At 35.6% G+C, this 27746-nt stretch overlaps 2 protein-coding genes across 3 annotated transcripts; both read left to right on the top strand.

The window, feature by feature from the left end:
- The first annotated feature begins 947 nt into the window (after positions 1 to 947).
- On the top strand, positions 948 to 19404 carry LOC121982104 (uncharacterized protein At4g15545-like). Of its 2 annotated transcripts, none has more exons than XM_042535012.1 (10): positions 948 to 1101; positions 1175 to 1518; positions 1602 to 1670; positions 12884 to 12940; positions 13111 to 13174; positions 13298 to 13399; positions 13478 to 13684; positions 18382 to 18424; positions 18819 to 18897; positions 18990 to 19404. In XM_042535012.1, the coding sequence occupies exons 2-10, from the start codon at positions 1243 to 1245 to the stop codon at positions 19080 to 19082; spliced, it is 990 nt and encodes a 329-aa protein (XP_042390946.1). In that variant the 5' UTR covers positions 948 to 1101; positions 1175 to 1242; the 3' UTR covers positions 19083 to 19404. The 2 variants fall into 2 exon arrangements, with proteins under 2 accessions (XP_042390946.1, XP_042390947.1); XM_042535013.1 differs by having other exon boundaries at positions 963 to 1097.
- Positions 19405 to 20308: 904 nt separating this feature from the next.
- LOC121982103 (probable prolyl 4-hydroxylase 4) lies at positions 20309 to 24534 on the top strand. The gene is made up of 7 exons (XM_042535011.1): positions 20309 to 20563; positions 20642 to 20699; positions 20782 to 20886; positions 22747 to 22804; positions 23467 to 23642; positions 23850 to 23919; positions 24047 to 24534. Exons 1-7 carry the CDS (start codon positions 20337 to 20339, stop codon positions 24340 to 24342), a joined length of 990 nt encoding a protein of 329 aa, XP_042390945.1. The 5' UTR covers positions 20309 to 20336; the 3' UTR covers positions 24343 to 24534.
- The last annotated feature ends 3212 nt before the right edge of the window (positions 24535 to 27746 follow it).

Below are 27746 nucleotides of genomic sequence, written 5' to 3'. Positions count from 1 at the left end.
TAATGTAAATCTAAATCATCAGTTTTTGAGAATCAACCTCTGATTATTACGTTAGAGAAGACAATTGTAACAAATATAAAAATCCTATTGAGAATTGCATAATATAACCCGAAATGGGATTTGGAATCTATCTGGTAGAATCTAGGCTAGTTGGGGATTGTTCCAAACACAATTAAATAATTCTAATTAATTTATCGTATGTACTAATTTCCTTCTCGAATAAGGTGATTAAAGAAATTAATCATATTTCTTGTATTAAAATTGCAAAATCATACGTTAACGTAGTTTTGGAATTCAAATCTGAAATATACGGTAAACTACTTAATCATAGTTAAAATTATCAAATACCAAATCATATAGGTAAAATTTAAAATTATCAAATTAAATCCAATTTCATTTTTAAATCTATTCAGATTACTGTTGCTACATTATAACACTCAATTAAAAAAATATGATTCGTGTTTAAAAAATTATCACTCTCAATATCACATATGGAAATAATATATAAGGATATAAATATAATGAGAAGAATTATACAAACATATAAAATTTGATTTTATATTATTCTGATTTCTTTAAGTTCATGAATTAATTTTTGATTGAAATCGTTAGATTCAACTAGAGAACTCAAATGACATAATTTATTTATTTCTCTTGATTATATTTATATTTACAAACATCATTTCATATGTCATATTGAGATTAATTATTTTTTAAATATAAATTAAATTTTTTAAATATGTTTGAATTTTAAAAATTATTTTAAGAATATAAATATAATAAAAAAAATATAAATAAATATATAACACCTAATTCCATATCTTTCTGAATTGGGAGTAGGCACAAGTAAATATAAAGTAAAAATAGATTAGGATACGGGATTTAATAATTTTAAAAATTTAGTTAATTTGTTGAAAAAAATATAATTTTCAACTATGAAATATCAACTTCTGGATGCCAAATTGGTCCGGAGCCATACAATCCCCTTCCACCCAATCCGATACCAATCCATACCTTCCCTGCCATGCACTCAATCCCGCAAGAATACAAGATATCCATCCGCGCAAATCGTCTCCACAACTTTTATCTTAATTATCGAGTGTTAAAAATCTTCTTTTTCTCCATCTTGTTCTGGAATTTGTGCCAATTATTGAGTTGTTTCAATCGGTTCCAGCTGATACGAACGACTTGGGAACGAGAATCGAGGAGGAGAATTGAGGAGAAAAGGACTGAGGAAATCATATGGCAGGGGCGGCCGCGCCGCCCGACTTCGATCTGCCCGAGGAAGTGCTGTCGGCGCTGCCTGCCGACCCCTTCGAGCTGCTAGACGTGGCCCGCAAGATCACCTCCATCGCCCTAGCCTCCCGCATCTCGGGACTTGAGTCCGAGGTCTCCGTCCTCCGCCTCCGGCTCTCCGAGCGCGATGACCTCGTCGCAGAGCTCCGCGCCAAGCTCGAGACGCTCGAGGCTTCCCTCTCCGAGCTCTCCGAACGGCTCGCCCACGCCCAGGACGAAAAGGTTAGACCTTTCCCTCCCCCTCTTGGCGATGGTCCCTCTTTTGTAGTTTTTTGGATGGTTTTCATGGGCTTCGGTCTTCGCAGGAGACGCTCTTGAATGATAACGCTTCTCTCTCCAACACTGTAAAGAAGCTCAACCGAGATGTGTCCAGGGTAGGGTATTGATCATCCATTTAATATATTTTTTTCCTTGACTATGAAAGGTTGACATTGATATTGTCTTGCTATTAATCACGGCATGAGCATTTTGCTTCGATGAAAATGAGTTCGGTTAGAGAAAGAAGAATTAGATAGGGGATGTTGGAGAATCACTATCCAATCTTAAACATCTCATTAGGAGAGTAGTCAATTTTTTTTTTCTTAATGAGAAAAACAATCTTTTGACTCAATTGAAATCTCATATATTTCAGTTTTTGGTCTTAAATTTAGTCTCGACTATTTATCTTATGTAGACAATTGCAAGATACATTTATTAGTTATCACCCAAAAACATCAAGATGCTTGATACATTTATTTCATTACTAAGTTTATGCTGTTGATGGCTGCAATTTTCACTACTGAGAAGTCTTCAGTCCTGACCTAACTTTTGGGTCATAGCAAAACTCTTAAATTCAGTCCAAAGTGTTTGATCTAGATTTTTTGTTGTTAGTTGTTCAGGAATGGTTTTATTCTCGATCAACTTTGATTCAGAAACTTATTCTTTTCACTGCTTCATGTATTTCAATTCTTGTTTTGTGTGTTTGTTTCTAATTCTTCTCATTTATTATTTGTTCTTTTGTTCTGCTCTGTCAGTGATCATGTGTGCTTATGCAGATTTTTTCCTACTTGTGTCATGTAGGTGACTTTTATCATAGTATATGAGATTGATTTACAGTATCTATGATTTCAATACACTGGAGATACTTGACCTAGTCAAATGTTTGTATAACTGGAGCGATAACCAGTTGAGGAACAATGAGGCATGGTTTATTCCCAAAGACTGAGATTTCACTGGGAATCCAACTGTAGCATCTGTAGGACAAAGGATTCTTGTGTACTACTTTGCTCTCTCTTTATTTGGTGAGAGTACATAGAAAATAATCTCAATTAGTTTAATGGTAATTAATCAATGGGGAACACACTAATATTGTTCGGTAGGTTCGTAATTCTCTACTCAAAACTTTCATTACCTTCACTCCTTTTATAGTTGTGATATTTCCTCTTTTTCCACTTGCTACATGATACAACAACAACCAAGCCTTTATCCCACTAGCTGGGGTCGGCTATATGGGTCTTTTTACGCCATTGAGCTATATCTCCTACTATATCATCATCTATACTTAAATAAATTTTATCTTATTTTATTATTGCTAACCAAATCTTTTTTTGGTATTCCTTTTTTTGATATGTGTATTTGTCATAGTTTCACATCGCTTAACTGGAGCATTTATTGGCCGTCTAATTACATGCCCGTACAAACTTAAACGTGTCTCTCGGAGTTTTCCCCCAATAGATGTAACTTCAACTTTCTCTCTAATGCTCTCATTTCTTATTCTATCCATTCTCGTATGTTCACACATCTAACTTAACATCCTCATCTTTGCAACTCTCATCTTCTGCTCATGTGCTCGAGTCGTCCAACATTCAGCTCCATATAACATATCAGGTCTAATTGTGAATTTGTAGAGTTTTTCTTTAAATTTTAGAAGTACTTTACGGCACATAAAACATCCGACTCTCTCCTTCATTTCAACCATCCTGTTTGAATTCTATGTAAGATATCTTTCTCAATCCCTCCATCATTTTGCAAAAATGATCCTAGATATTTAAAGCTCTCGGTTCTGGACAACTCATCATCTCTTATCTTAAGAATTGTCTCATTACGTCTAATATTTCTAAATTTAAATTTCATATATTCTATCTTTATTCTACTACGCCTAAAACCTTTCCCTTCTAGTATTTCATGCCAATATTCTAGTTTAGTATTTACTCCTTTGCATGTTTTATCTGCCAAACAATATCATCTGCAAATAACATGCACCACGGTACTATCTTGGATGTATATAGTGAGTTCGTCCGTAATTAGTGTAAAAAGATAGAGACTTAGAGCTGATCCTTGACGTAACCCTATCTTTATTAGAAATACTTCAGTTATTCCGCCTGAAGTCTTTACTCTAATCATTATATTCTCATATATGTTCTTAATTAGTTCAATATATGTTACGTTAGTACTTCTCTTTTCTAAAATTCTTTATATAATTTCTGACTCTATCATAAGCTTTTTCTAAGGCAATGAAGATCTTGTTTTTGCTCTCGATATTTTTCAATTAGTTGTCTAAGAAGATATATAGCTTCTATTGTCGACCTTACATGCATGAACCCAAATTGATTTTCGATCACGGTGGTCTCCTTCCTTAATCTTTATTCTATTACTTTTCCCCAAAGTTTCATGGTATGACTCATTACTTTAATACCCTTATAGTTTGCACAATTTTGTACATCTCCCTTATTCTTATACAAGGGAACTATAATACTTATCCTCCATTTATCAGACATTTTTTTTTTATTTTCAGTATCATGTTAAATACTTTTATAATTCATTCAATACCTTGTTTCTCTAGACACTTTCATATCTTTATCGGAATATCATCTTGTCCAATGACTTTTCCATTGTACTTCTCATTTAAAGCTTATTCTACTTCTAAAGTCTGAATTCTGCGATAAAAATTTAAATTTCTATACTTAAGTTAGTCACCTAAACCTTCATTAAAAAGTTAATAAAATACCTCTTCCACCACTCTTTTATTTCTCAATCGTTTACTAGTACCCTATTACATTCATCTTTAGCCTTCCTTTCTCTCACTTTAGTTATTCTATAAATGTCTCTTTCCCCTTATCTATCCAATTTTTGATATAATCGTTCAAAAGTTTCATTCTTTGCTTTATTCACTACTTTCTTAGCCCTTTCTTGGCTATTGTATATTTTTTAAAATTTTTCTCGTTCTTACAAATATATAATTCCTTATAAACTATTCGTTTTTATTTCACTTTCTCTTGTATTTTCTCATTCCACCATCAAGATTCCTTATTTAGTGGTGCATGCCCCTTTGACTCACCGAGTACACTCTTGGCTATTATTTTTAAGTTTGATATTATCTTATCCCATGTCGTATTAGAGTCACCATATATTTCACCTAATACTCGTACTTCTACCTTGTCCTTAAATATATTTTGCTTCCAATCCTTTAACTTCCACCCCTTAATTCTAGGAGTCATATATATTTTTATTGATATTATGTTTGACACGTATATCCAACAGTACTAATCTATGCTGGGCAGTTAAACTTTCTCCATGAATGACCTTGTAATCTTTATAAATCTTTCTATCCTTTTTCCTAACTATAAGAAAGTTAATTTTTGATTTATTATTTCCACTTTTGAACGTGACAAAGTGTTCTTCTCTTTTCTTAAACAATGCATTAGCTAATAGAAGGTCATATACTATCACAAAACCTAATATAGTTTTCCCTTCCAAACCCATAACCGTTATGTTCCTTCTCATATTTCTTATTTTTCATTCTGACATGCCCATTTAGATCACCTCTTATTAAAATCATTTAATTTGACGAAATCTTTTGTAATACTTCATCTAAGTCGTCCCAAAATCTTATTTTGGTAGCTTCATCTAATCCTACTTACGGTGCATATACGCTAATTATGTTCATAGTTTCTTTCGCTATTATTATCTGAAGCGCTATAATTCGATCCCCTTTTCTAACTACTCATACAACTTTATGCTTTAACGAACTATTTAGAACAATACCCATATCATTTCTTGCTTTACTCTTTCCTTTGTATTATAACTTAAAATTCGAGTACTTTATCATCTTTGTCTTCTCGCCTACCTATTTCGTCTCTTGTCCACACAAAATACTAATTTTTCTTCTAATCATCATATTTACTACCTCCATTGATTTACCAGGGAGGGTTTCTATGTTCCATGTTCCAAATCTTAGACTATTAGTTTTCCTATCATATTTGTTCTTATCCAACATATGGTGTGAGAACTCTTGCCTATTTAACATTACACCAAAGTTCTCATGGAGATGTAGAGTCCTTGCTGATACATTACAGTCGGACCTTGCAACGCGAACTCTACACCCGAGTTCTGGAGATGTAGTGGTTCTTGTCGAGACGTTACAGTCGGACCCTGCAACGCGTTCCTTCCAGGAACAACCTAGCATTATCACAATAGTTTAATGAATCTATTAATAGAACATTTATCAAAGTTTTAAAACGCAACCCTCCTCCTTTATCCAGACTTAGGACCGACCATGACATATTTATTAATGTGCAAGTCATATTGATTTACTTAAGCATAGTTGTGTTACTTTTCCCCATCTACTAGTGATACAGACCCAACCTATTATGAAGCTTAATTTGAGTTTTCAAACTTCAAACGGTCGTAACTTTTGACTTGAGACTCGGAACTAGGCTTTGTCTGTTGCCACGCGTGCAAAATTTAAAAATCTACATTTGTTATTGGTAAAATCGTAACTGCCAAATTTTCAGCCCCAAATTTCGCTGTTTAAACCCTTTTCAGGGTTTTTTTTTTCTTCTATTTTTGGTAATTTATTTTATTTTTTTGGGTATTTAGGGTAATTTATGTATTCATGGTATTTTTTTAGAGAGAATTTGTCTTGAGCCGTGTCTTGATTTGAGTTATGATCATTAAGTTAATTACTTTCCTTTTTGGGTAAAAGTCTATTTTCTTTTTTTACAAGATTGGAATTAAGATATGTCAATTGTAATTTCTTTCCTTATTTAAGTCTTAGGTTGTGGTCTATATAAGAGTCCTGTTTAGATGTAGAGGAACCAACCCTCTAATTTTAATAAAAGTTTCCTTTTAGAAGGTTCTTCTTCTAATCTTCTCCTCAATTTCCCTTTTCTCGTCAGCCCACATGATAATCGTTATCCTGCTTGGCGCTAGTTGGTATCAGAGCACGAGAAGGTCATCGTCAGATCCAATAGCGAGTCGTCGTGGTCGTAGTCGCAGTCGCCACAACAGGCAGGCTTCGACGGAGGAAGCTAAGCCCTGTGATCGCATCTAGGACATAATGACGATTGTGGATTTATGAAGGCAAATTGCCGATTTAACCAGCGTATGGCAACACGAGATCTTGAAGATTGTGAAATTTTAGATCGTGGATCTGAGTCTTCCTTCGAGAACCTATATCACCGGCGGGACTCTCCTTAGGAACATCGTGGACGAGAGGAATCTGCTGGAGACTTCGAATTTCAGGATTTGCCCGAATTTTTTGGTTCATTGCGAGCAGAGGACTTCATTGACTGGATCAACGAAGTAGAGCAGATCTTCGACTACAAGTGAGTTCTAGATCGGATGAAGGTGAAGTTAATTGCCATCAGACTAAAAGGGCGAGCATCAGCATGATGGGAACAAATGCGGCACTCTCGAGACAAATAAGGTAAATCCCAAATAATTGACTGGGAAGATATGAAGGAAAACACGACAGAACACTTCCTTCCCTTCGCCTACATGGCTACATCTAAACTCTATTCCAATGGCTTCACTCATTAAGACAGGGTACGAGATCGGTCAACAAATATACAAATTTTTTTTTTTCCCAACTGATGGCCTAAAACGACCTACGGAGAAGCAGAAGGTGGCACGTTACTTAGGGGGTCTGCGCTTGACCTTGCAAGATGCCCTTAGTGTTCATTCACTCTCGACGGTGTCAGAGGCTTTTCAGCGTGCCCTAGCGGGTAAAATGCAACAAAATCGGAAACCAGTGGGGAGAAGAGACCAAAATAGTCGGCCAACTCGCCCTCAAAATTCTTGCCTTCATAGCAGCAACCACCACAACAATCATCGCAGTGGGCACCACAGCGGTCACCACAGGTCTACTCTAAAGCCTCTATCAAATGTTATCAATGTGGTGAACAAGGACATATGACACACCAATGCAGGAAGCCCTCTTCTATTGATCCAAAGGGCAAAAACTTGTTGATCGAGGAAGATGTGATAGAAGATACAACAGCAATGGGCGATCTGATGTATGAAGCATCAGACGAAGTGATGTATGACGATGGCCATGAGACTGGTCGTTCTTGGTCATTCGTAAGAGTTTGCGGACTCCTAAGGGTGAGGGGGATGATTGGTTGAGAACCAATATTTTTCATACTACCTGAACCATCGCGAATAAAGTCTGCAAGATGATTATCGACAATGGTAGTTGTGAGAACATATATCTGAAATTACAACTGAAGACAGATCGTCATCCTAAACCCTACAAGTTATCTTAGTTGAATAAAGAAAGTGAGGTAACAGTAGACCAACGATGTCTCTTTTTCTATTCAATTGGCAAATACTTTAATAGTGCTTAGTGTGATATGATGGTTATGGACATATGTCATGTTTTATTAGGGCGACCTTGGCAATATGATTGCAGTGCTGTTCATGATGGGCATAAGAATACCTATATCCTTAACATCAAGGGAAAAAGAATTGTGTTGGCGCCGTGGCGGGAAGGAACTACTCCAATTCCGATAGCTAAAAATACTAATTTGCTTTCTATATCCAGGTTTTTAGATGAAGTGGAGCATGAAGTTGTATATGCTTTGCTATCGTGCCAAAGCATTGCTCCTACCATGGACACGGAGTTACCAGCTGAAGTACAATAGCTACAAGTGGATTTTGATGAGCTGATGCCAAAGGATCTTCCTTCTGAGTTACTGCCTATGCGAGATATCCAACATCAGATTGACCTTGTTCCGGGGTTGGGTTTGCCTAATCAACCAACTTATCGGCTTAGCCCTAAGGAAGTAGAAGAATTGTAGCATTAGGTGGAGGAGTTGTTGGAAAAGGGACACATCCGATAGAGTATGAGCCCCTGTGTAGTTCCTGCCCTACTAGTATCGAAGAAAGATGGCTCGTGGCATATGTGTGTTGATAGCAGAGCTATCAACAAGATTACAGGGAAGTACATGTTTCTAATTCCCCGCTTAGACGACATGTTGGATCAGTTATTTGGTTCTAAGGTCTTCTAAAAAATTGATCTTAAAAGCGGATATCACCAAATCAGAATAAGACCGGGTGATGAATGGAAGACGGTCTTCAAGATGCAACATGGATTATATGAGTGGATGGTTATACCTTTTGGACGATCCAATGCACCCAGCACCTTCACGAGGTTTATGCATCAGGTCTTGCGGTCCTTTATAGGAAAGTTTGTGGTGGTATACTTTGACGACATCCTCGTTTACAGCCCGACATGGGTATCACACTTTGATTATCTCCGTGCTGTCTTCGAAAAGCTGAACATGGAGTGTTTATTTGTAAACAAGAAGAAGTGCTCGTTCTTTACTACATGGATAACTTTCCTCGACTTTATTGTATCTACTGATGGTGTACATGCAGACTAAACAAAGATAGATGTAGTCCTGGAGTGACCTTAACCGAGGACCTTGCACGATGTTAGAAGCTTCCATGGCTTAGCTTCTTTCTACCGCCGATTCATCAGAAATTTTAGCACTCTGATTGCTCTTATCATCGAGTGTCTTAAGGGAAAGGATTTCAAGTGGTCTGAAGAAGCAGAGGTTAACTTTCAACTAGTCAAATAAAGGGTGATCGAAGCACCAGTTCTGGCCCTTCCTAATTTTGACAGATTATTCGAGGTCAACTGTGATGCATCCGGCATAGGTATTGGGGGTGGGTGGGGTGAGGTGGGGGTTGGGAGTTTGGGCGACCAGTTGCTTTCTTTAGCGAGAAGCTTTCCGAGTCTAAGAAAAATTATTCTACCTATGACTTGGAGTTCTATGCCATTGTGCAGTCCTTGAAGCTCGACACTACCTAGTACGGAAGGAATTCATCCTGTTTACTAATCATGAAGCACTAAAGTACATCAATGATCAACACAAGTTGAGCAGGCAACATGTCAAGTGAGTGACTTACTTACAAGAGTTTACTTTTACACTAAGGCACCAAGCTGGAAGTCTGAACCGTGCTGCAGATGCCTTGAGTCAACGTTCTTCATTACTCATCACCATGAGTACCAACATTGCAGGCTTTGGGTTTTTCTAGATATGTACACAGCCGACCCATCATTCGGAAGGATATTCTAAGAGGTACATGATGGTTACCGACATGATTTTATTTTGCATAATGGTTATTTGTTTTGTGGGTTGTATTTGTGCATTTCAGACTGCTCTCTAAGGCAGCAGATTATGAGCGAGCTTTATTATGTGGGGCACTTCGGACGTGATAAAACGTTGGCTCTTATCTCTGCCAATTTTTATTGGCCCAAGTTGACCAGCGATGTGGCTCACTTTGTTGACAAATGTTCTGTATGCCAGCGGTCTAAGGGGGTTCTAACAAATGCGGGCTTGTACACTCCCCTACTCGTTCCTGAAACTCTTTGGCTCGATGTCAGCATGAATTTTGTATTGGGATTGCCCCGCACCTAACGAGCCTTAGATTCAATTCTTGTTGTCGTTGACAGATTCTTAAAGATGGCACATTTCGTAGCTTGCAGGAAGACTATGGATATTGCTCGAATTGCCTATCTTTACTTCAAGGAGATCGTGCATTTACATGGCGTTCCTTGGTCCATGACTTCAAATCGAGATACCAAATTCATCAGCCACTTCTGGAAGAGCTTATGGGGGAAATTAGGCACACAATTAAACTTTAGCAGTGCTTACCACCTTCAGACAAATGGACAAACCGAGGTGGTAAATAAGAACCTAGGCAATCTTTTAAGATGCCTTACAGGAACTAAACCAAAGCAGTGAAACTTGACATTACCCCAAGCAGAGTTTGCCTACAACAGATCGAGAAACAAGGCCACGGGATTAAGTCCTTCTGAGATTGTCTATGACCGGAATCCATTAGGTGTTCTAGATTTAGCCCCTGTTCCACGTGTAGGACGAATTAATCCTAAAGTAGATGAGATGGCAGAGCATCTTCAAGGTATTCATGAGCAGGTGAAACTAACAATTATGGAAAGCAATGCCAAGTATAAGGCTCGGGTCGATAGTTATTGTCGACAGGTACTTTTTAAGATTGGAGATTTGTCTGAGTTGTATTGACTCGTGATCGTTTCCTTGTTGGAGAGTATAATAAGCTAAGTGATAGAAAGATCGAATCATGCGAGATATTGCAGAAGATTAACGACAATGCCTATAGATTGCGCCTTTCTAGTCATATGAAGACTTCTGATGTCTTCAATGTGAAGCACCTAACTCCTTATTCGACGGTTACTGATGAAGTTAATCTGAACTCGAGGGCAAGTTCTTTTCAAGCCAGGGAGACTGATGCATGCCCAACCCATGATGAAGCCCAATTTAAGCCTTCAAACTTCAAATGGTCATAACTTTTGACTCGTGACTCGAAATCAGGCTCTGTCTGTCGCCACACGTGTAGAATTTAAAAACCTACGCTTGTTATTGGTGAAATCGTAACTGCTAAATTTTTAACCCCAAATTCCACCATTTAAATCCTTTTCAGTGTTTTTTGTTAGTTTTGGTAATTTTTATTTTTTAGATATTTAGGGTAATTTACGTATTCTTGGTATTTTTTAAAGAGGATTTGTCTTGATCCGCGTCTTGATTTGAGTTAAGATCGTTAAGTTAATTATTTTCCTTTTTGGGTAGAAATCTATTTCCTTTCTTTACAAGATTGGAATTAAGATATGTTAATTGTAATTTCTTTCTGTTAATTGTAATTTCTTTCTTTATTTAAGTCTTAGGTTGTGGTGTATATCATAATCGTATTTAAATATAGAGGAACCAACCCTCTAATTTTAATAAAAGTTTCCTTTTAGAAAGTTCTTCTTGTCTTCTCCTCAATTTCCCTTTTCTCGTCAGCCCATAGGATAATCGCTATCCTGCCCGGTGCCAACTAGTGAGTTATGTTCAATCACATATTACATTTGGTTTTTTTCCCGTGATAATGAGTATGTTATCTATGAAGATAGCCACATATTAATCTTACTATCAATTAAATGATTTTAGGAATTTGATTGTTAAAATACATTAAAGGGAGTAAGGAAGCAAGGAGGAGGATGGAACTCCACCTCTTAGTTTTACATTGCTAAGTGTGATTTAATAGGCATGCCTAAATATGAAGAGGTTCCTTTCTAAGCCTTGACATTTTTGGTTGGATTAGTTTTAACATGATATCAAAGTTAACGGCCTCACCTTTTCTAATGATTCTAAAGGGGCATGTTGAAATATATATTGAAGAAGGAATTGAGAAGGGGACGATGAATTACCTTTTATCCCCACATTATTACTAAGTGAGACTTATTAAGGATGCTTAGATGCCAAGAGGCCTCCCACCTAAGTCCCTTGACATTTTGAATCAGATTCAACTCTCTCTTGGTAACAATGTAGTCAATCTTTCCTTTTCACATCAACTCATTGGTATTAATGACATTATATCTGAGGATTATTTATTTCTCACCAATTTAGCAATAAACTAAGATCCTTGAAGTATCATTGAGGCATTCGTATTACCTTATCTCCGACGCCATCTAAGGCTATCATGAATATTAAATTGATAAATATATAATTTCTAATGGCATCATAGCATGATAAGGTTAACACGAACCCATCTAAAAAGATCTGTTCCCTTCTTTAATCCTATAAATTTCATAATAATCATGCAAAAATAAAAAAGGAAAAAATTGACTTCTGAATATGAACTTATGCTAGAAATCCTTCAGTTTTCTCATATTATTTTGTTATATTTTCTATAAGTAATGAGATAGTATTGCATAAAACTAAATGGAGGGATAAGATTTATATAGGGAACCAAAATAGTTGGGACAAATATGGCCTAGTGGCTATTAGTCAATTCCATTTTGTGCTCTTAAACTAAAGTTGTATTGATGTTCAGAATGCTTTAGCATAGATATTCTGCAATTTGATTTATTAAATGTATTGACAAATATGAAAATGCACTAATAATTATGAAGCATTGTCGAGTTTTCACATATGATCAATAAGCTATATGCATATTGGCTCAAATGCTTGGATGACATTGTAAGAAATATAGCACAATCTACCACTGGGTCAGACTTCACTTCTGCTTTGCCTGTGGTAATATGTTTCATCCCGTAATAAAGGGTTTGAAAAATTCCCTTCTGGATTAGCATAATCATGCTCTATATCAGAGAGCATATTTTTCTATTGTGAACATATAATCATCACCATCTAAGTTTTTATCCTATCACATGAATAATTTGTGAGTAGTTCATGCTAAAATCACATTATTATATGTACATCATTGACCACCGCTTATCACAACTTTTTCTTTGGCGTTGTATATTTATTCTCATTAGTCTCTTGAATTTTGGTTTGTGTAGTTGGAAATTTTCAAGAAGACACTCATGCAATCACTTCAAGAAGAAGATGACAGTCCGGTAAATTTTTGTATTCTCAAAATCTTGATTTGGTCACTTATTTCATGAATACTTTATTGGTATTTGGTAATAGAAATATTATATCTAGTCCTTTTTAAATTTTCCTTGTCATAAGTGCATACCACTTGTAGCCACTAAGCAGTTGCTTTGATTACTTTCCTTCTGTGTAGCAAGGAATTGTTGCCAGAGTAGCGCCAAAGATTTCAGAAACAGCTAGTTTCTCTAATATTGATGGTATTATCAGATGTCGTAATTGTCACAAAAAATTTGCATATTTTTCATTATTTATATACTAGTATTTTCAAAAATCAATTCCATGGTCTACTTGTAGACTAAGATCTGGGATACACATTTCAGATGAGGATACTGTTTTAACCCCAAATAGGTCTTCCCTCCAAAACCAATTATCTGTATCTGGAAATTCTGCTATAGAGCATGGTGGTTCTGCTGAAGTAGATGGTATGCAGATACTATGCATGCAGCACTTTGAAACACATCAGAATTGCTATCATACTTTCCTTGTTCTCCTCATTTCAGGATCTAAAGAGAGCAGACCAGCTAGTTTTTTATCATCACTTGGTGGCACACCAAGACTTACTCCTCCAGGTTCACCCCCGAGGCGGCACTCCATCTCAGTTGCTACCACAAGGAACATGTTTGATGATAGGTCATCAGTATTTTCTTCCTTGCCAGCAAGTCACCAAAGCTCAGTGAGCTCTCCTTTTGATCCTGTGTCTCAAACAGGTAGGTTTTTGAATTTCTTGAAGATTCATCATTGTACAGAACTTGTGTAGGCTTTTTGCATATGCTACTTGCCACCATAAGTTGCGAAGTTTCTTTGCTTCAGGGAGAAGTTATTGATCTGCAACATAGTATTGATATCCTATAAAATTTGAATATAAAAAAATATCAGCATGCCCACTTTTAATGCATGTAGTGATATTATAGCATGGTTTCATTGATGGAGAAATTTTTAATGGAGATGGAACATATCGAGATGTCAGTTTTTAAAGTAATATACTGAGATGTTGATGTTCTTGAATACATATTTAGGAACTGCATTAGACTAGGGCCAATATCTATATATTTTATTAGTGTTCATTATTAAAAAATATGTTCTCATTCACCTAATGATAAGATAATTACCTTACCCGTTCTGAAATTTAAGTGTCATTTATAACCTGAAGTGATGATGGCAATCTAGCTTTGACCATACTTAGTTCAATATTTTTCATTATATTTGGAAGTTAGAACCATGGTTGTCAAAATAGGTCTCCATATAAGGATCAAATAGCAAACTATCCAAGTACCATGTTGGTATCATATCATTAGGATCAATGAAATTAGAGTACAACAACAACCAAACCTTATCCCACTAGATGAGGTTGGCTATATGGATCCTTTTACGTTATTGAGCTCTATCTCCTACTATATCATCATCTATATTTAAATAAATTTTATCTTATTTTATTATTGCTAACCAAGTCTTTTTTGGTCTTCCTCGTTTGATATGCGTGTTTGTTATACTTTCACATCGCCTAACTGGAACATTTATTGGTACATGCCCATACTATCTTAAACGTGTCTCTCGGAGTTTTCTCTCAATAGATGCAACTCTGACTTTCTCTCTAATGCTCTTAGTTTTTATTTTGTCTATTTTCGTATGTTCACACATCCACCTTAACATCCTCATCTCTGTAACTCATTTTTTGCTAATGTGCTCGAGTTATAGTCCAATATTCAGCTTTATATAACATAGCAGGTCTAACTACGATTTTTTAGAATTTTTATTTAAGTTTTAGAGGTACTTTATGTTCATATAAAACACTCGACACTCTCCTTTATTTCAACCATCATAATTATATTATATGTAAGACATCTCTCTTAATCCTCCATCATTTTGTAAAAATGATCCTAATATCTAAAGTTCTCGGTTCCGGGTAACTCGTCATCTCCTATCTTAATAATCGTCTCATTATGTCTAATATTGCTAAACTTAAATTCCATATATTATATCTTTATTCTACTAAGTCTAAAACCTTTCCCTTTTAGTATTTCCCGCAAAGATTCTAATTTAGCATTTACTCCTTCACGTGTTTCATCTACTAAAATAATATCATTTGCAAACAACATGCACTAGTGAGTTCGTCCATAATTAGTGTAAAAATATAGGGACTTAGAGCCCATCCTTGACATAACCATATCTTTATTGGAAATGTTTCAGTTACTCTACCTGAAGTCTTTACTCTAATCGTTACATTCTCGTACATATTCTTAATTAGTTCAATATATGTTACGTTAACACCTCTCTTTTATAGAATTCTCCATGTAATTTCTGTTGGGACTCTATCATAAGTTTTTTCTAAGTCAATGAATACCATGTGTAGATTTTGTTTTTGCTCCCGATATTTTTCAATTAATTGTCTAAGAAGATGTATAACTTCTATTGTCGACCTTCCAAGCATGAACCCAAATTGATTTTTTGGTCACCGTGGTCTTTTTCTTTAATATTTTTTCTATTACTTTTTCTCAAAGTTTCATGGTATGACTCATTAATTTAATACTCCTATAGTTTGCACAATTTTGTATGTCTCCCATGTTTTTTTACAAGGGAACTAGAGTACTTATCCTCCATTGATCAAACTTTTTTTCGTTTTCAATATCATGTTAAATAATTTTGTAAGTCATTTAATACCTTGTTTCCCTATGTACTTTCATACCTTTATCGAAATATCATCTGGTCCAATGACTTTTTCATTATATATCCCATTTAAAATTAGTTCTACTTCTGAAGTTTAAATTCTATGATAAAAATTTAAATTTCTATGCTCATTTGCCTTACTTAAATTACCTAAGTTAAGTTGGTCACCTAAACCTTCATTAAAAGTTGATGAAAATACTTCTTCCATCGCTCTTTTATTTCTCCATCGTTTACTAGTACCTTATTACATTCATTTTAATACATTTTTTTTGGATAAGATGCCTTGTCTTCCATTTTCTCACTTTAGCTATTCTATAAATGTTTCTTTCCCCTTCTTTTGCATCCAATTTTTGATATAATCGTTCAAAAATTTCATTCTTTGCTTCATTCACTACTCTCTTAGCTTCTTTCTTAGCTATTATATATTTTTTTAAGTTTTCCTCATTCTTACAAATATATAATTCCTGATAAGCTATTCATTTTTCCTCCACTTTCTCTTGTACTTTCTCATTCCACTGCCAAGATTCCTTACTTAGTAGTGCATATTCCTTTGACTCACCGAGTACACTGTTAGCTACTATTTTCAACTTTGATACCATCTTATCTCATGTCATATTAGAGTCACCATATATTTCACCTAATACTTGTACTCCTACCTCTTACTTTCTCCTTAAATATATTTTGCTTCTAATCCTTTAACTTCCACTCCTTAATTCTAGGAGTCATATATATTTTCTTTTTATTGATATTATGCTTGAGACGTCTATCTAACACTACTAACCTATGCTGGGTAGTTAAGCTTTCTCCAGGAATGACCTTGCAATCTTTACAAATCTTTCTATCCTTCTTCCTAACTATAAGAAAGTCAATTTGTGATTTATTATTCTCACTTTTGAATGTGACTAAGTGTTCTTTTCTTTTCTTAAATAATGTAAAAAAAAAAAAAGGGCAGCCCGGTGCACGAAGCTCCCGCCATGCGGGGTCCCAGGGAAGGATCCATTGTACGCAGCCTTACCCTGCTTTTTGCAAGAGGCTGTTTCCAGGATTCGAACCCGTGACCTTTTGGTCACATGGCAACAACTTTACCGTTGCGCCAAGGCTCCCCTTCCTTTTCTTAAATAATGTATTAACTAATATAAGGTGATATGCTATCGCAAAACTTAATATAATTTTTTCCTTCTTTATTATTCATTCCAAACCTATAACCTCCATGTTCCTTCTCATATTCCTCATTTTTCACTCTGACATGCCCATTTAGATAATCTCTTATTAAAATCATTTAATTTGATGGAATCTTTTGTAATATTTCATCTAAGTCGCCCCAAAATCTTGATTTGGTAGCTTTATCTAATTCTACTTGCGATGCATATATGTTAATTATGTTCATAGTTTTTTTCGCCACTATTATCTGAAGGGCTATAATTCGATCCCCTTTTCTAACTACTCATATAATTTTATACTTTAACGAACTATCTACAACAATACCCACACCATTTCTTGCTTTACTCTTTCCTGTGTACCATAACTTAAAACCCGAGTTCTCTATTAGTTTTGCCTTCTCGCCTACCCATTTTGTCTCTTGTAAAAAAATACTAATTATCTACTACTTCCATTGATTTACCAGTGAGGATTTCTATGTTCCATGTTCTAAATCTTAGATTATTAGTTTTCCTATCATATTTGTTCTTATCCAACCTATGGTGTGAGATCTCTTACCTATTTAACACTACACCCAAGTTCTTATGGAAATATAGCGATCTTTGCTGATACATTATAGTTGGACCCTGCAATATGAACTCTTGCATATTTAGCACTACACCCGAGTTCTGGAGATGTAACGGTCTTTGTCGAGACATTACAATCGGACCCAAGGACCGCTACATTTCCAGAACTCGGGTGTAGTACTAAATATGCAAGAGTTAGTCACGAGCGACAACTTAACACAACCCTTCTCCTTTATCCGGGCTTGGAATCGGCTATGATTGGTTCGCCACGGGCGGAATTAATGAAATCAGAGTCAATTGGAAAAATAAAAAATAAAAATAAAAATTGCTATATATATGACATTGCAAATGATGTTCAAAAATCATAAGAAGAATATCTTGTATATCATTAGACACTAATTATTAATAATACCGTAGATACATAATAAATAATAAACTGATAAAATCAGAATGATAGCATATAAGATATCATCATAATTATCTATAATATCAAATTAGCATTTGATATGGTTACTGAAACTTTATAGATTATATCTATTACATCTTTAAATAACTAATCATATTTTACTGAATTAACATAAATTCGATAAAAGGGAAATTTGGAGCTATCACTAATTGGTAGAGGTTACTTTATCTCTTGATTGATGATGATCAAATAAAATTGAGTGATGGGTGAAGTGCCAGGTCTCTAGCAAATGACACTAATGTTGAATGTGTGTTTCTCAAGCTAGTGGTATATCTAGACTTACGGTTAGACTGAAAGATTCAATGTGGGATTTAAGCGAGCAATGAAGACTCCTTTTCCTCTTTTTGTGAGTTCTCGCTAAAATTCAAACATGGAATGAGAAAAATTCAGAGCTGAAGAGGCAAATAATTTTCTGCAATGTCTGGTAAATAATTATGATATTTTTTGTAATTTATAGTAGACCGGGAATGCACTGCATTAATATTAGTTTGATGGAGAAATGTTGTAATATGTTTTCTCCTCATTGATTCAAGATCCTGGTTTGTTTCAGGGCGAACTCGGGTTGATGGAAAAGAATTTTTTCGTCAAGTGCGGTATGTAAAAGGCTCTAGTTTTTCGTACATTAGTTCCGCTTTCCGGATCTGACAACAAATATCTTATTATAGCTATAAAAGGGTATTCCACTGACAGTTTTTTCCTACTAATGTCTGTCTTCAAGATGTCTTTTTTGTTTTTATATGTTATTAAGTGGCGCATATAACTATTTTTAAAACACCAACTGAACTTTTTTTGCATTTTTAGCAGAACATATATTGTTTTTTCCCCTTAAACATAAATATGTATTCGAGTTACATGGTAGTCGTGCCAATTGTTATTGTCGAATCAATGTGTTCAACAGGAGGGACTGACTCAACAGTTTGAAGTAGCAGTTTTGACCATAGCTCATTGTATATATTTGATTATGATGGCTTGTGAACATGTATGTAGGAATCGTTTGTCCTACGAGCAGTTCAGTGCATTCCTGTCCAATGTCAAAGAATTGAATGCTCACAAGCAGTCGAGAGAGGTATTCTGATTGCCACAAGCCTCTCCCAGTCAGTCATCTTACAAATTTTCCATTGTCAGCCCACTGCAAAACTTATTTCAATTGCTTTCCAGGAAACGCTACGAAAGGCTGGGGAGATTTTTGGCCCAGACAACAAGGATCTCTATACCATATTCGAGGGCCTGATCACCCGTAATCTCCACTGAAAACAAAGCAATGCCGAGTACTACCTATTTCTTTGGAATGTACATGGAAGTTAGGCCTTAGTTTGGCTGAAGACGGATGTCCAGCTTAAGTATCTTGGCGACTTCTTTCATATCTCTATCCAGGAAACAAAGTTTGTACCACGCAATCACCTTGTTCTTATTATTGTTTCTCGCATCCAAGCAATAAAAGCAATAATGGACGTTCGCTACAACCAATAATGCCCTCAATTCGTCTACTTGTTTTCTGAAGTATGACTTGAAGTTTGCCTAATGTAAAGGTAATCATAGTGTGATATAATTCAAATAATTAAAGTTTAAACTCCTTCCAGGCTCCCCTGTTTGAAATGACAACTGATGGCATATGTAACATTGGAAAGAATAGCAAGTTTGACTTGTATGTGCAAAAGATTCATAATGCTGTCACTCAACAATAATAATAATAATAATAATAATAATAATAATAATAATAATAATAATAGAACTTGTCATTGGCTTTAGCAACTCGGCCAGTTGAGCATTAGCCTTAGTGTTTTAACTGCTAAGTTATACAGAATTCTTTAGTTTGAATCGATTTATTTAGCATGTTACTTAATTTGCCTATTTAGGTATTCAAGGATATAAATTAGAGGCAGAAATCATATATATACATTCATATAATTTTGCAAGCTGAGGAAGTGGAGTATGTTTGTCTTCTCTCCTGATTCGCCTAATAAATCCGGAACATGACACTGACTTAGAAGTCGATCTTGAGGTATTTTCACGTTATAGAAAATGGAAGAAAGTAAAGAAATAGAATATGAAACATGGAAATGATATCATACCGGCTTGTACCAGTATATCCGACAAAGAACATAGTTAAAAAATAAAAAATCTTCTTATATTCGAAAAGTGAATGGTTTTTGATAATGTCTCAAAGTTTCTAAATGATTCAAAATTAATTTTGCTCACAGTTATCTAACAAATTCCTATTTTTTATTGTTCAACCCTTATTTACTAAAATATCCTTAAATCTCTTTTAAAGTATCAAAAAATTTAGAATCCTTAATACAAATTAAAATAAGTATATAAGGTATTTTAAGATTTGATTAAAACTTAATTAAATGTAAAAATAAAGATAATGCATGATTAATAAAAAAATAATATAAAATTAATTTTAGAAAAGAGGAATGCGATAAAAGGGCAATAACAGTCTCCTTTTCTTTTATTAGGAAAAAAAAAGAAGAAAAATAGTAGTCCGTTGGATGAAGAAATACGATGGCGGTTCCACAACTACCCCATGATCCGAAGACCAGATCTGCTTCCTCCACCGTCCCATTTCTCGCCCTCTCTCCCCTCTTTCGTCGACAGAGAATCCAATACGGAAGAAAGGACATGGTTTCATCTCTCTCCCCTCTTTTCTTCTTCCTGCTCCTCCTCCAGCATTCCTCCTCCGATCTCGTCGTCAACCCCTCCAAATCCAGGATGCTCTCGTGGAAGCCCAGGTCAGTGCTCAATCCCCATTTCTTCACTCATTTCCCTGTTGAATCTACGCCATTTTAGAGTAAATCCGTGCTTGGCAGAGCTTTCGTATACGAAGGCTTCTTGACCGAGGAAGAGTGCGATCACCTGATATCTCTCGTGAGTAGCTCAATTTTCATGTGTCTTTTTAGTGTTTCTTTTGGTTCGGATCTGACATCTGAATCGGTTTCCTGTTGTCCAGGCGAGATCGGAGCTCAAGAGGTCGGCGGTGGCGGATAATTTGTCAGGGAAAAGCACGTTGAGCGAAGTCCGCACTAGCTCCGGGATGTTCATCAGAAAGGGAAAGGTGTGAAATCTATTAGCACTCGAGGAATTGGATTGTGCTCGTGTTACTCTCTTGCTATGTTCGTGTTATAACCTAACCTGCTGGGGAGTGGCTCAGCTTGATATTTGAACTACATGGTTCAAATGCTAAATGCAAAAAGAATGTAGTAGACGCATCTTGGCTCCATATTCCATTATCCCAAATGCACAACTTGCCAGTTCCAACTTTAAACATGCCAACCCACCAATTTGGTAGTAGATTTTTAGCTAAAAAACTTAAATCTAAATTGGTGGTAGTAAATTCATATTCTAGGACATGCCAACCCACCAATGTGGCTCCATTCCGATCCTGGCCTTTCTTGCTTGATATTGTCCGACCCTTGGAAACTGGGGAGCACTATTTGCAGGCCTTCTCTATACATTAAAGTATTCAAGGCGTTTGAATTTTGTCTACACACATTTTCAAAGTAGTAAGAATAAAAAATATCAAACAAAACTTGTAAGTTTATTAGGTAGTTATTTATGTCAACGGCATAAGTTACTTGGAAATTTATATATTAATGGTCTAGTATGCAAGTTAAATCAGAAACTTATTCATTACTGGAATCCAAATAGAAAAAATGGTGCAAACAAAGCAGAACATCACAACAATCAATTAGGTGAAATAAATGTGCGAAGGTAGGAATTCAGTCTTGGCACACACTTGGATATCACGTTAGCATTTATTGTAATTTCAAATTTACCCATGAAGTTTGACCCTATAATCAATTAGGACCTGAATTTAAAAGGAACACTAACTTGCTCTTCCTCAAAAACTTGATACAATTTGGGCAACTGAAACAGGTTGAAACTAAAACATAGTTTGCTCTCAACAAATTTAATAATACCATTTGGTCTATTTAAATTAAATTGAATATGGATGTGACTTGCACTTGATCATCACAAACTGTGCAATTCAGGAAAATTGGATTAAATTGAATCTAAAATATAAACTTCAAGGGATAAATTGAGTTTTTTTTTTCAAAAAGAAAAATGATGGGCTATAAAATTATCAAAACTTCAAACTTGAGTGATCAAATTCAAAATATTTGCATTTATTGATGATGACTTATCCCAAAGTCCCAATCAATATATTTATTTGTCTAAAATGGCTAATATTAGGAAGATTAAGGGATAATGGATACAAGCCAAAGTGCATTAGTTTGGATTTTTTCCCTTGTCACCAGACAAGTGTATTAGAATATCCTGTTGAACTTACACAAGATTTGTGACAATTTCATAATATAATAAACACACATCGATCATGTCATAGTGGGATGGACTAGCATACAAAATTTGCATCATTCCTTGCATTCATACAAATTACAGATGTACATGGAAAAAAAGAACAAAAACTTTGCCTTTGGATATATAAACTTTTTGTTTTACTATTATGCATCCATCTGAACTATTTTGAGCAATGAAAGGTATGGTACATAGATGTTATTTCTATTTGCTCAAGTTAAGAGTTAATCAAAACATTAAACAATGCTTTAAGGGTATTACCCTACTATGCAAATTCCTTCCTCTATGAAGATATTGTATCTTACTGCTTTTACATGATTGGAATAAGCTCCTGTGAAGAAAATCAAAAGTAGTTCAATTGCATTTTTTTTACCTCACTTTCCTAGTGATGCTTCATGGAATGGATGGGTAAATCTCAGATTGGAAAGAATGGAAAATATAGGAGTTTAGATTGCTATTATCTATAGAAGTAGAATTTTCAACCAAAGTGGAAAATTGGATGGATGTTAGAAAAGGAAACAATGGGAAAAAAAGATAAAAGAGATGATAAGTTTTAATGTAGTTGATGCTTGTTGTGACTAACATGAATCCTTTGCAGGATCCAATCGTTTCAGGTATAGAGGATAAAATTGCAGCATGGACATTTCTTCCTAAAGGTTTGCCTTCTACTTGGTTTAAGATAGTGTTAAGTATTTCCTCAAAAATAAAATTAAATAAAAATAGTTTATGTCTCAGGAAAAACATCTGTTATTATAGCTCCACTCCATGTATTCTGTGTCAATTTTTATTTTTAATGCTATTAATCTTCTTGAGATTGTCCTGTCATTTTTTATTATTGGTCCTTTTTCACTTGTGCACATTAAAGGCAGTAATAATTTTTATTGATAATTTGTTATTTGCATTTCTGTGTTCTCATTTTAAAGGACTCCCTAAAGGAGCCATGCCTAGTAAAATATTTCTGTTGAGTGTGAAGACCATAATTATTTAATAGATTTAATAGTTCTTGTTTTGTAAAACCCAACAGTCAGTGGAATCACAAGGTTGCTCTTTGCTGCTGCCAAATAAGAACTGGGAGTTCATTTGATTAGTCTTTTCTGGGAAGAAGTAAGGAAGGGTTTTCCTTATAGATCAGCAGACTTGTCATGGAAACATCTGCCATTTCTTTCTGTAATTGTTTGGATTCTACCATATAGGAAGTAATGACTTGAAGACCTTACTGTTGGGTGATTGACAATGTGATCATTGTATACAAAGTTGATTTTATCTATTTCTATACTTTAAAGAAAGATTAACTAATTAGTTGTTTGATGAATTCCAGAAAATGGAGAGGACATACAAGTTTTACGGTATGAACAGGGACAGAAGTATGAACCCCATTTTGATTACTTTTCGGACAAAGTTAATATTGTTCGTGGTGGTCATCGAATAGCTACTGTACTCATGTATCTCTCAGATGTGGCCAAAGGTGGGGAAACTGTGTTTCCTTCAGCTCAGGTTAGTTGCCAGCTACGTTTCTCTTTGCTAGGTTTTACTACTTTGGTTAGCATGATATTATATTGTGGCAAGATGTGACTATTTCCTCTTATATGAGCCAACAAAGTGGTCAATCTAATCGACTGAATCCTTTATTCCTTGGCTGCCTGACTGGTGTACATAAGTTGCATGCTATGCTAGTGCTGACTTTTATTTTGTGCCTAGTAGGAGCTGTCGCAACGTGGAGCACATGTTAAGGATGATGACTTATCAGAGTGTGGACGGCGAGGGGTTGCAGGTGATGGCTTAGGATATAGTGTAATCGTTCATATTTTGTTCTTCTCTGTAATGAAGATTTAATGAGCATTACCTTGTTTATTGTGAATAATAGTGATTTTTGTTTTTGCATCTGATTGGCCTTTTAGTTAAGCCAAAGAGAGGGGATGCGCTTCTATTCTTCAGCCTTCATCCAGATGCTACTACCGATCCACTTAGCCTCCATGCAGGATGTCCCGTAATAGAAGGCGAGAAATGGTCAGCTACAAAATGGATTCATGTGGCCTCCTTTGACAAAATCATCACTAGCCAAGGAAATTGCACTGACGAGAACAACAACTGCGCGAGGTGGGCTGCGCTTGGAGAATGCACAAAGAATCCGGAGTACATGGTCGGAACATCAGAATTGCCTGGCTTTTGCAGGATGAGCTGCAATGTTTGTTAGAATTCCTATTTCTTATCTTTTCATCTTTGTTTTGGTCCAGTCTTTGAACAACTTTTCATGCTTACCGAGAGTTTTGTTGCTCATTCATATGTTCCCAAATTCTGTTTGTACTCTGTATTTTTCATTGGAGCATCGAGCTCTCACAAAATATATTTGTCAATTTTGGAAATACGAAGGAAAATTTTATAGTAATTTTATTAGTTATATATTAATGTTGTAAATCAGTGGACATGGTTATGCTCATGCCTCTTTTTATTCTATTTTAACTTCTCTCTTTTTCAAAGCTAGTAAATCCAATACATTGAGGAGCACCTTTTGACGATAAGGATAAAAATTGCATTTTTATATTTCTGTCAAATATATTTCCAGTAGATATTCTTAGGTAATGGCGGGTGATCATCCTCTTAGAAGGGGTTCATTAGTAAGTAACAAAGAACAAAATAAAATTGGAATAGAATTTAAAATAGAATAAAAAATGATCCAATTCATTTAGTCGTTTAGTCGCAATAATAAAATGTATAATTAGTATAATAATTTATTTGATATTTGACTCATTTGTTCATCTTTTTTTTTATTAGTTTAACTTGTCTTATCTATTTAATATACTTTCTTCTACATTCCATTCAATATGTTTCAATTAAGTCTACTAATCTCATTCCATTTTATCTCTTAATTAATTTGTCTAATTTGATTGGTTGAGCCAAATCTATCAACTTGGTCTAATTGATCCAACCAACCTAAAAGGTCAGTAGACTGATCAAAATTATTCACTTGGCTAGATCTGTTGGTCCCTGATGGTTGGTAAAAGAGGATGAATTATCTTGTAAAAAAAAATACCTTCCTTGACTTATAGATCAAATAAAGCAGAAGAAAAATAAAGACTTTTAGAAAATGATAAGACAGAAAATTTGGCCAATTTATTTTGATGGTGCAGCGGGGATCGACAAAAGGGGGGTGAATTGCCTGCGAGTAAAAATAACCCTCCTCAAAAATTTTCAACTCTTAAAATAAAGCAACACTTAATAACAAAACAAAATGACAGAAAAGAAATAAAACTCAGAGTTTTAATCTGGTTACAACCAAGAGGGTTGTTAATCCAGGGCGATGAAAGGCGCAGTAAGAAAACTCCTTCTCTGAAGGCGGAGCAACCTTTTACACTTTGAAAGTTCACTAGTTGCTTAAACAGAAATTACAGAGTTGCTTTTTCGTATGAATTCGTTGTTCTTTAAAGCTGCCCGAGAGCCACCTTTATATAGGGGTTCTAGAGCTTATCGGATGACCTGATCTTCGGGATCAGGTTTTAACTCGAGAGGGATCGGTCGACCGAACCTGCTGTACCTGCCCAGCTTTCCGTCCAGGTGTAGTCTCTGTGGATCGAGCTAGGTTCGGTCGACCGATCCTTTTGTTCGGTCGACCGATCGGCCAGCGGTCTCCAGCTGAGTTGACCTGATCAAACTGCTCGACTTGGTCTCTGGATTAGCTTCGGTTCAGTCGACCGATCAGGATGTTCGGTCGACCGATCAGCTTCACCAACGGTCAGCTTCTGACGTGGCATTCGACGTGTATGCTGCGGTTGGCTTCAGTTAATGAAGGGTTCGGTCGACCGATCAATAGGTTCGGTCGACCGAACCGTTGACAAGTCAACTCCCAGTTGACTTGCTCCGATTCGGTTCCTTGGGTGATTGCGGCCATCTGGAATAGGGCTCACCCGAACCTAGTTCCCGGCCTTCTCCTCGAGCAGACTTTCGTCCGGCTTCTCGTCCCTCGAACGCCGTGCACGTTCTTCTCGCTCCACCGGAGTACTCTTCCGCAGATCTCTTGTCCTTTGGACGCACTGAGCCCGTCAGCTCCCTTCCCGTGCCATCCTTCTCGCTAGCTGCGTCTTCCGCTCGACTTCCTGTACTCCTAAGTTCCTGCACACTCAGACACAGGGTTCAGACAAAACGCAAGACCTAACTAACTTGGTTGACCACATCAAAACTACCACGGGGTCCAACAGTTTATAACTACTAGAATCATAAATATCAAAACTTTTTAAAGGTCCTAATATTCTTGTAGAAGCTAAAGATTGCAAATTAGACGTTGAAATATGACCTAAACAAGAGTGCTACAAATAAAAATCACAAGATAAATGGTTCAAATGAAAAATATGATAAATCCACATTCAAAGTTACAACTTCTGGTACTTTGAGTTGCTCTAAAACATAGAGTTCTCCTTACCTACGACTTGTCTCAATCAACCTCTGAAATTGTGGGTTCTGAACATAACAATTAGATGAAGAAAAAAAAGACTAGCTATCTAGACTTTATAATTGACTAACAGAAACAAAATTTAAAGTAAGACTCGGAATATAATAAACATTAGTAAGAGATAAACAAGATGTAACAATTGAACCAATATTTACTAATGACATAAGAGTACTATCAGCTGCCACAATAGATATAGATGAACTTAGAGAAAAAAAAATAAAAGATGATAAACTAGATGACATATGATGGGAGGCACCAGAGTCCAAAACCTACGAGGATGAAGATATACCTGAAATACTAGATGATGACAAACCTATATGAGAAGAAGCTAACATGACAGAGGGTTGTGAAGGAACTGTTGAAATTGTTCCAACATATACAGATAAGATTTCCATGAAACATCTGTACGACCAGACATGATGATTGAACGAATAATGCTCAAAATAACCAAACTGTAAAGATACACATCTGTATAATCTGTAAAAATTGGGGTCAGGACGACCCGTTGTCACACAAAAAATTCGAGGTAGAAAAGGATGTCGGCGTAGAAATCGATATCATAGGGTGTCGGCACCGAAATTGGTAGAAAAAGATGTTGGCACTGAAATTAATAGCAAAGGGCGTCTGCGCCGAAATCGACAAAAAAGAGTGCCAGCGTCGAAATTAGCAGCATAGGGCATCACACGGTAATCGGTAGAAAAGAGCGTCAGCATCAAAATTAGCAACACAGGGCGTCAGCGTCGAAATTGATAGAAAAGAGTGTCAACGCTAAAATCGACAACACAAGGCATCGACACAGAAATCGGCTGCAGTAATAGAAGATGGCAACAACAACAGGAAGTAATAACAAGGGATGATAGAAAAATTAGGTCAAAGAAAGAGAACCACTTTGATACCATGTAAAATTAAGAAAAAGAAAAAACTAACCATATTATTGAATCCAAAATTGATTCTTAGAAATATAGAATATAAAGTGTTATATAGTTAAGTTAAGAAACACTAAACCCTAAATATAAAAAGGGAAAAAGATCAAATTACCATAAAAATTATAAATAAATAAATAAATATAATCTTACAATGGAAAGGTCCCACGTGTCATGCATCCAGGGTCAAATATCATGCCTGGATGAGGGTCAAAGTCAAGATAAGTCAAG

This window comes from Zingiber officinale, chromosome 5A (assembly GCF_018446385.1).
Source record: "Zingiber officinale cultivar Zhangliang chromosome 5A, Zo_v1.1, whole genome shotgun sequence".
NCBI classification, from domain to species: Eukaryota; Viridiplantae; Streptophyta; class Magnoliopsida; order Zingiberales; family Zingiberaceae; genus Zingiber; species Zingiber officinale.
The sequence above is the reverse complement of the archived record's forward strand: the minus strand, read 5'-3'. Positions and strand labels throughout refer to the sequence as shown.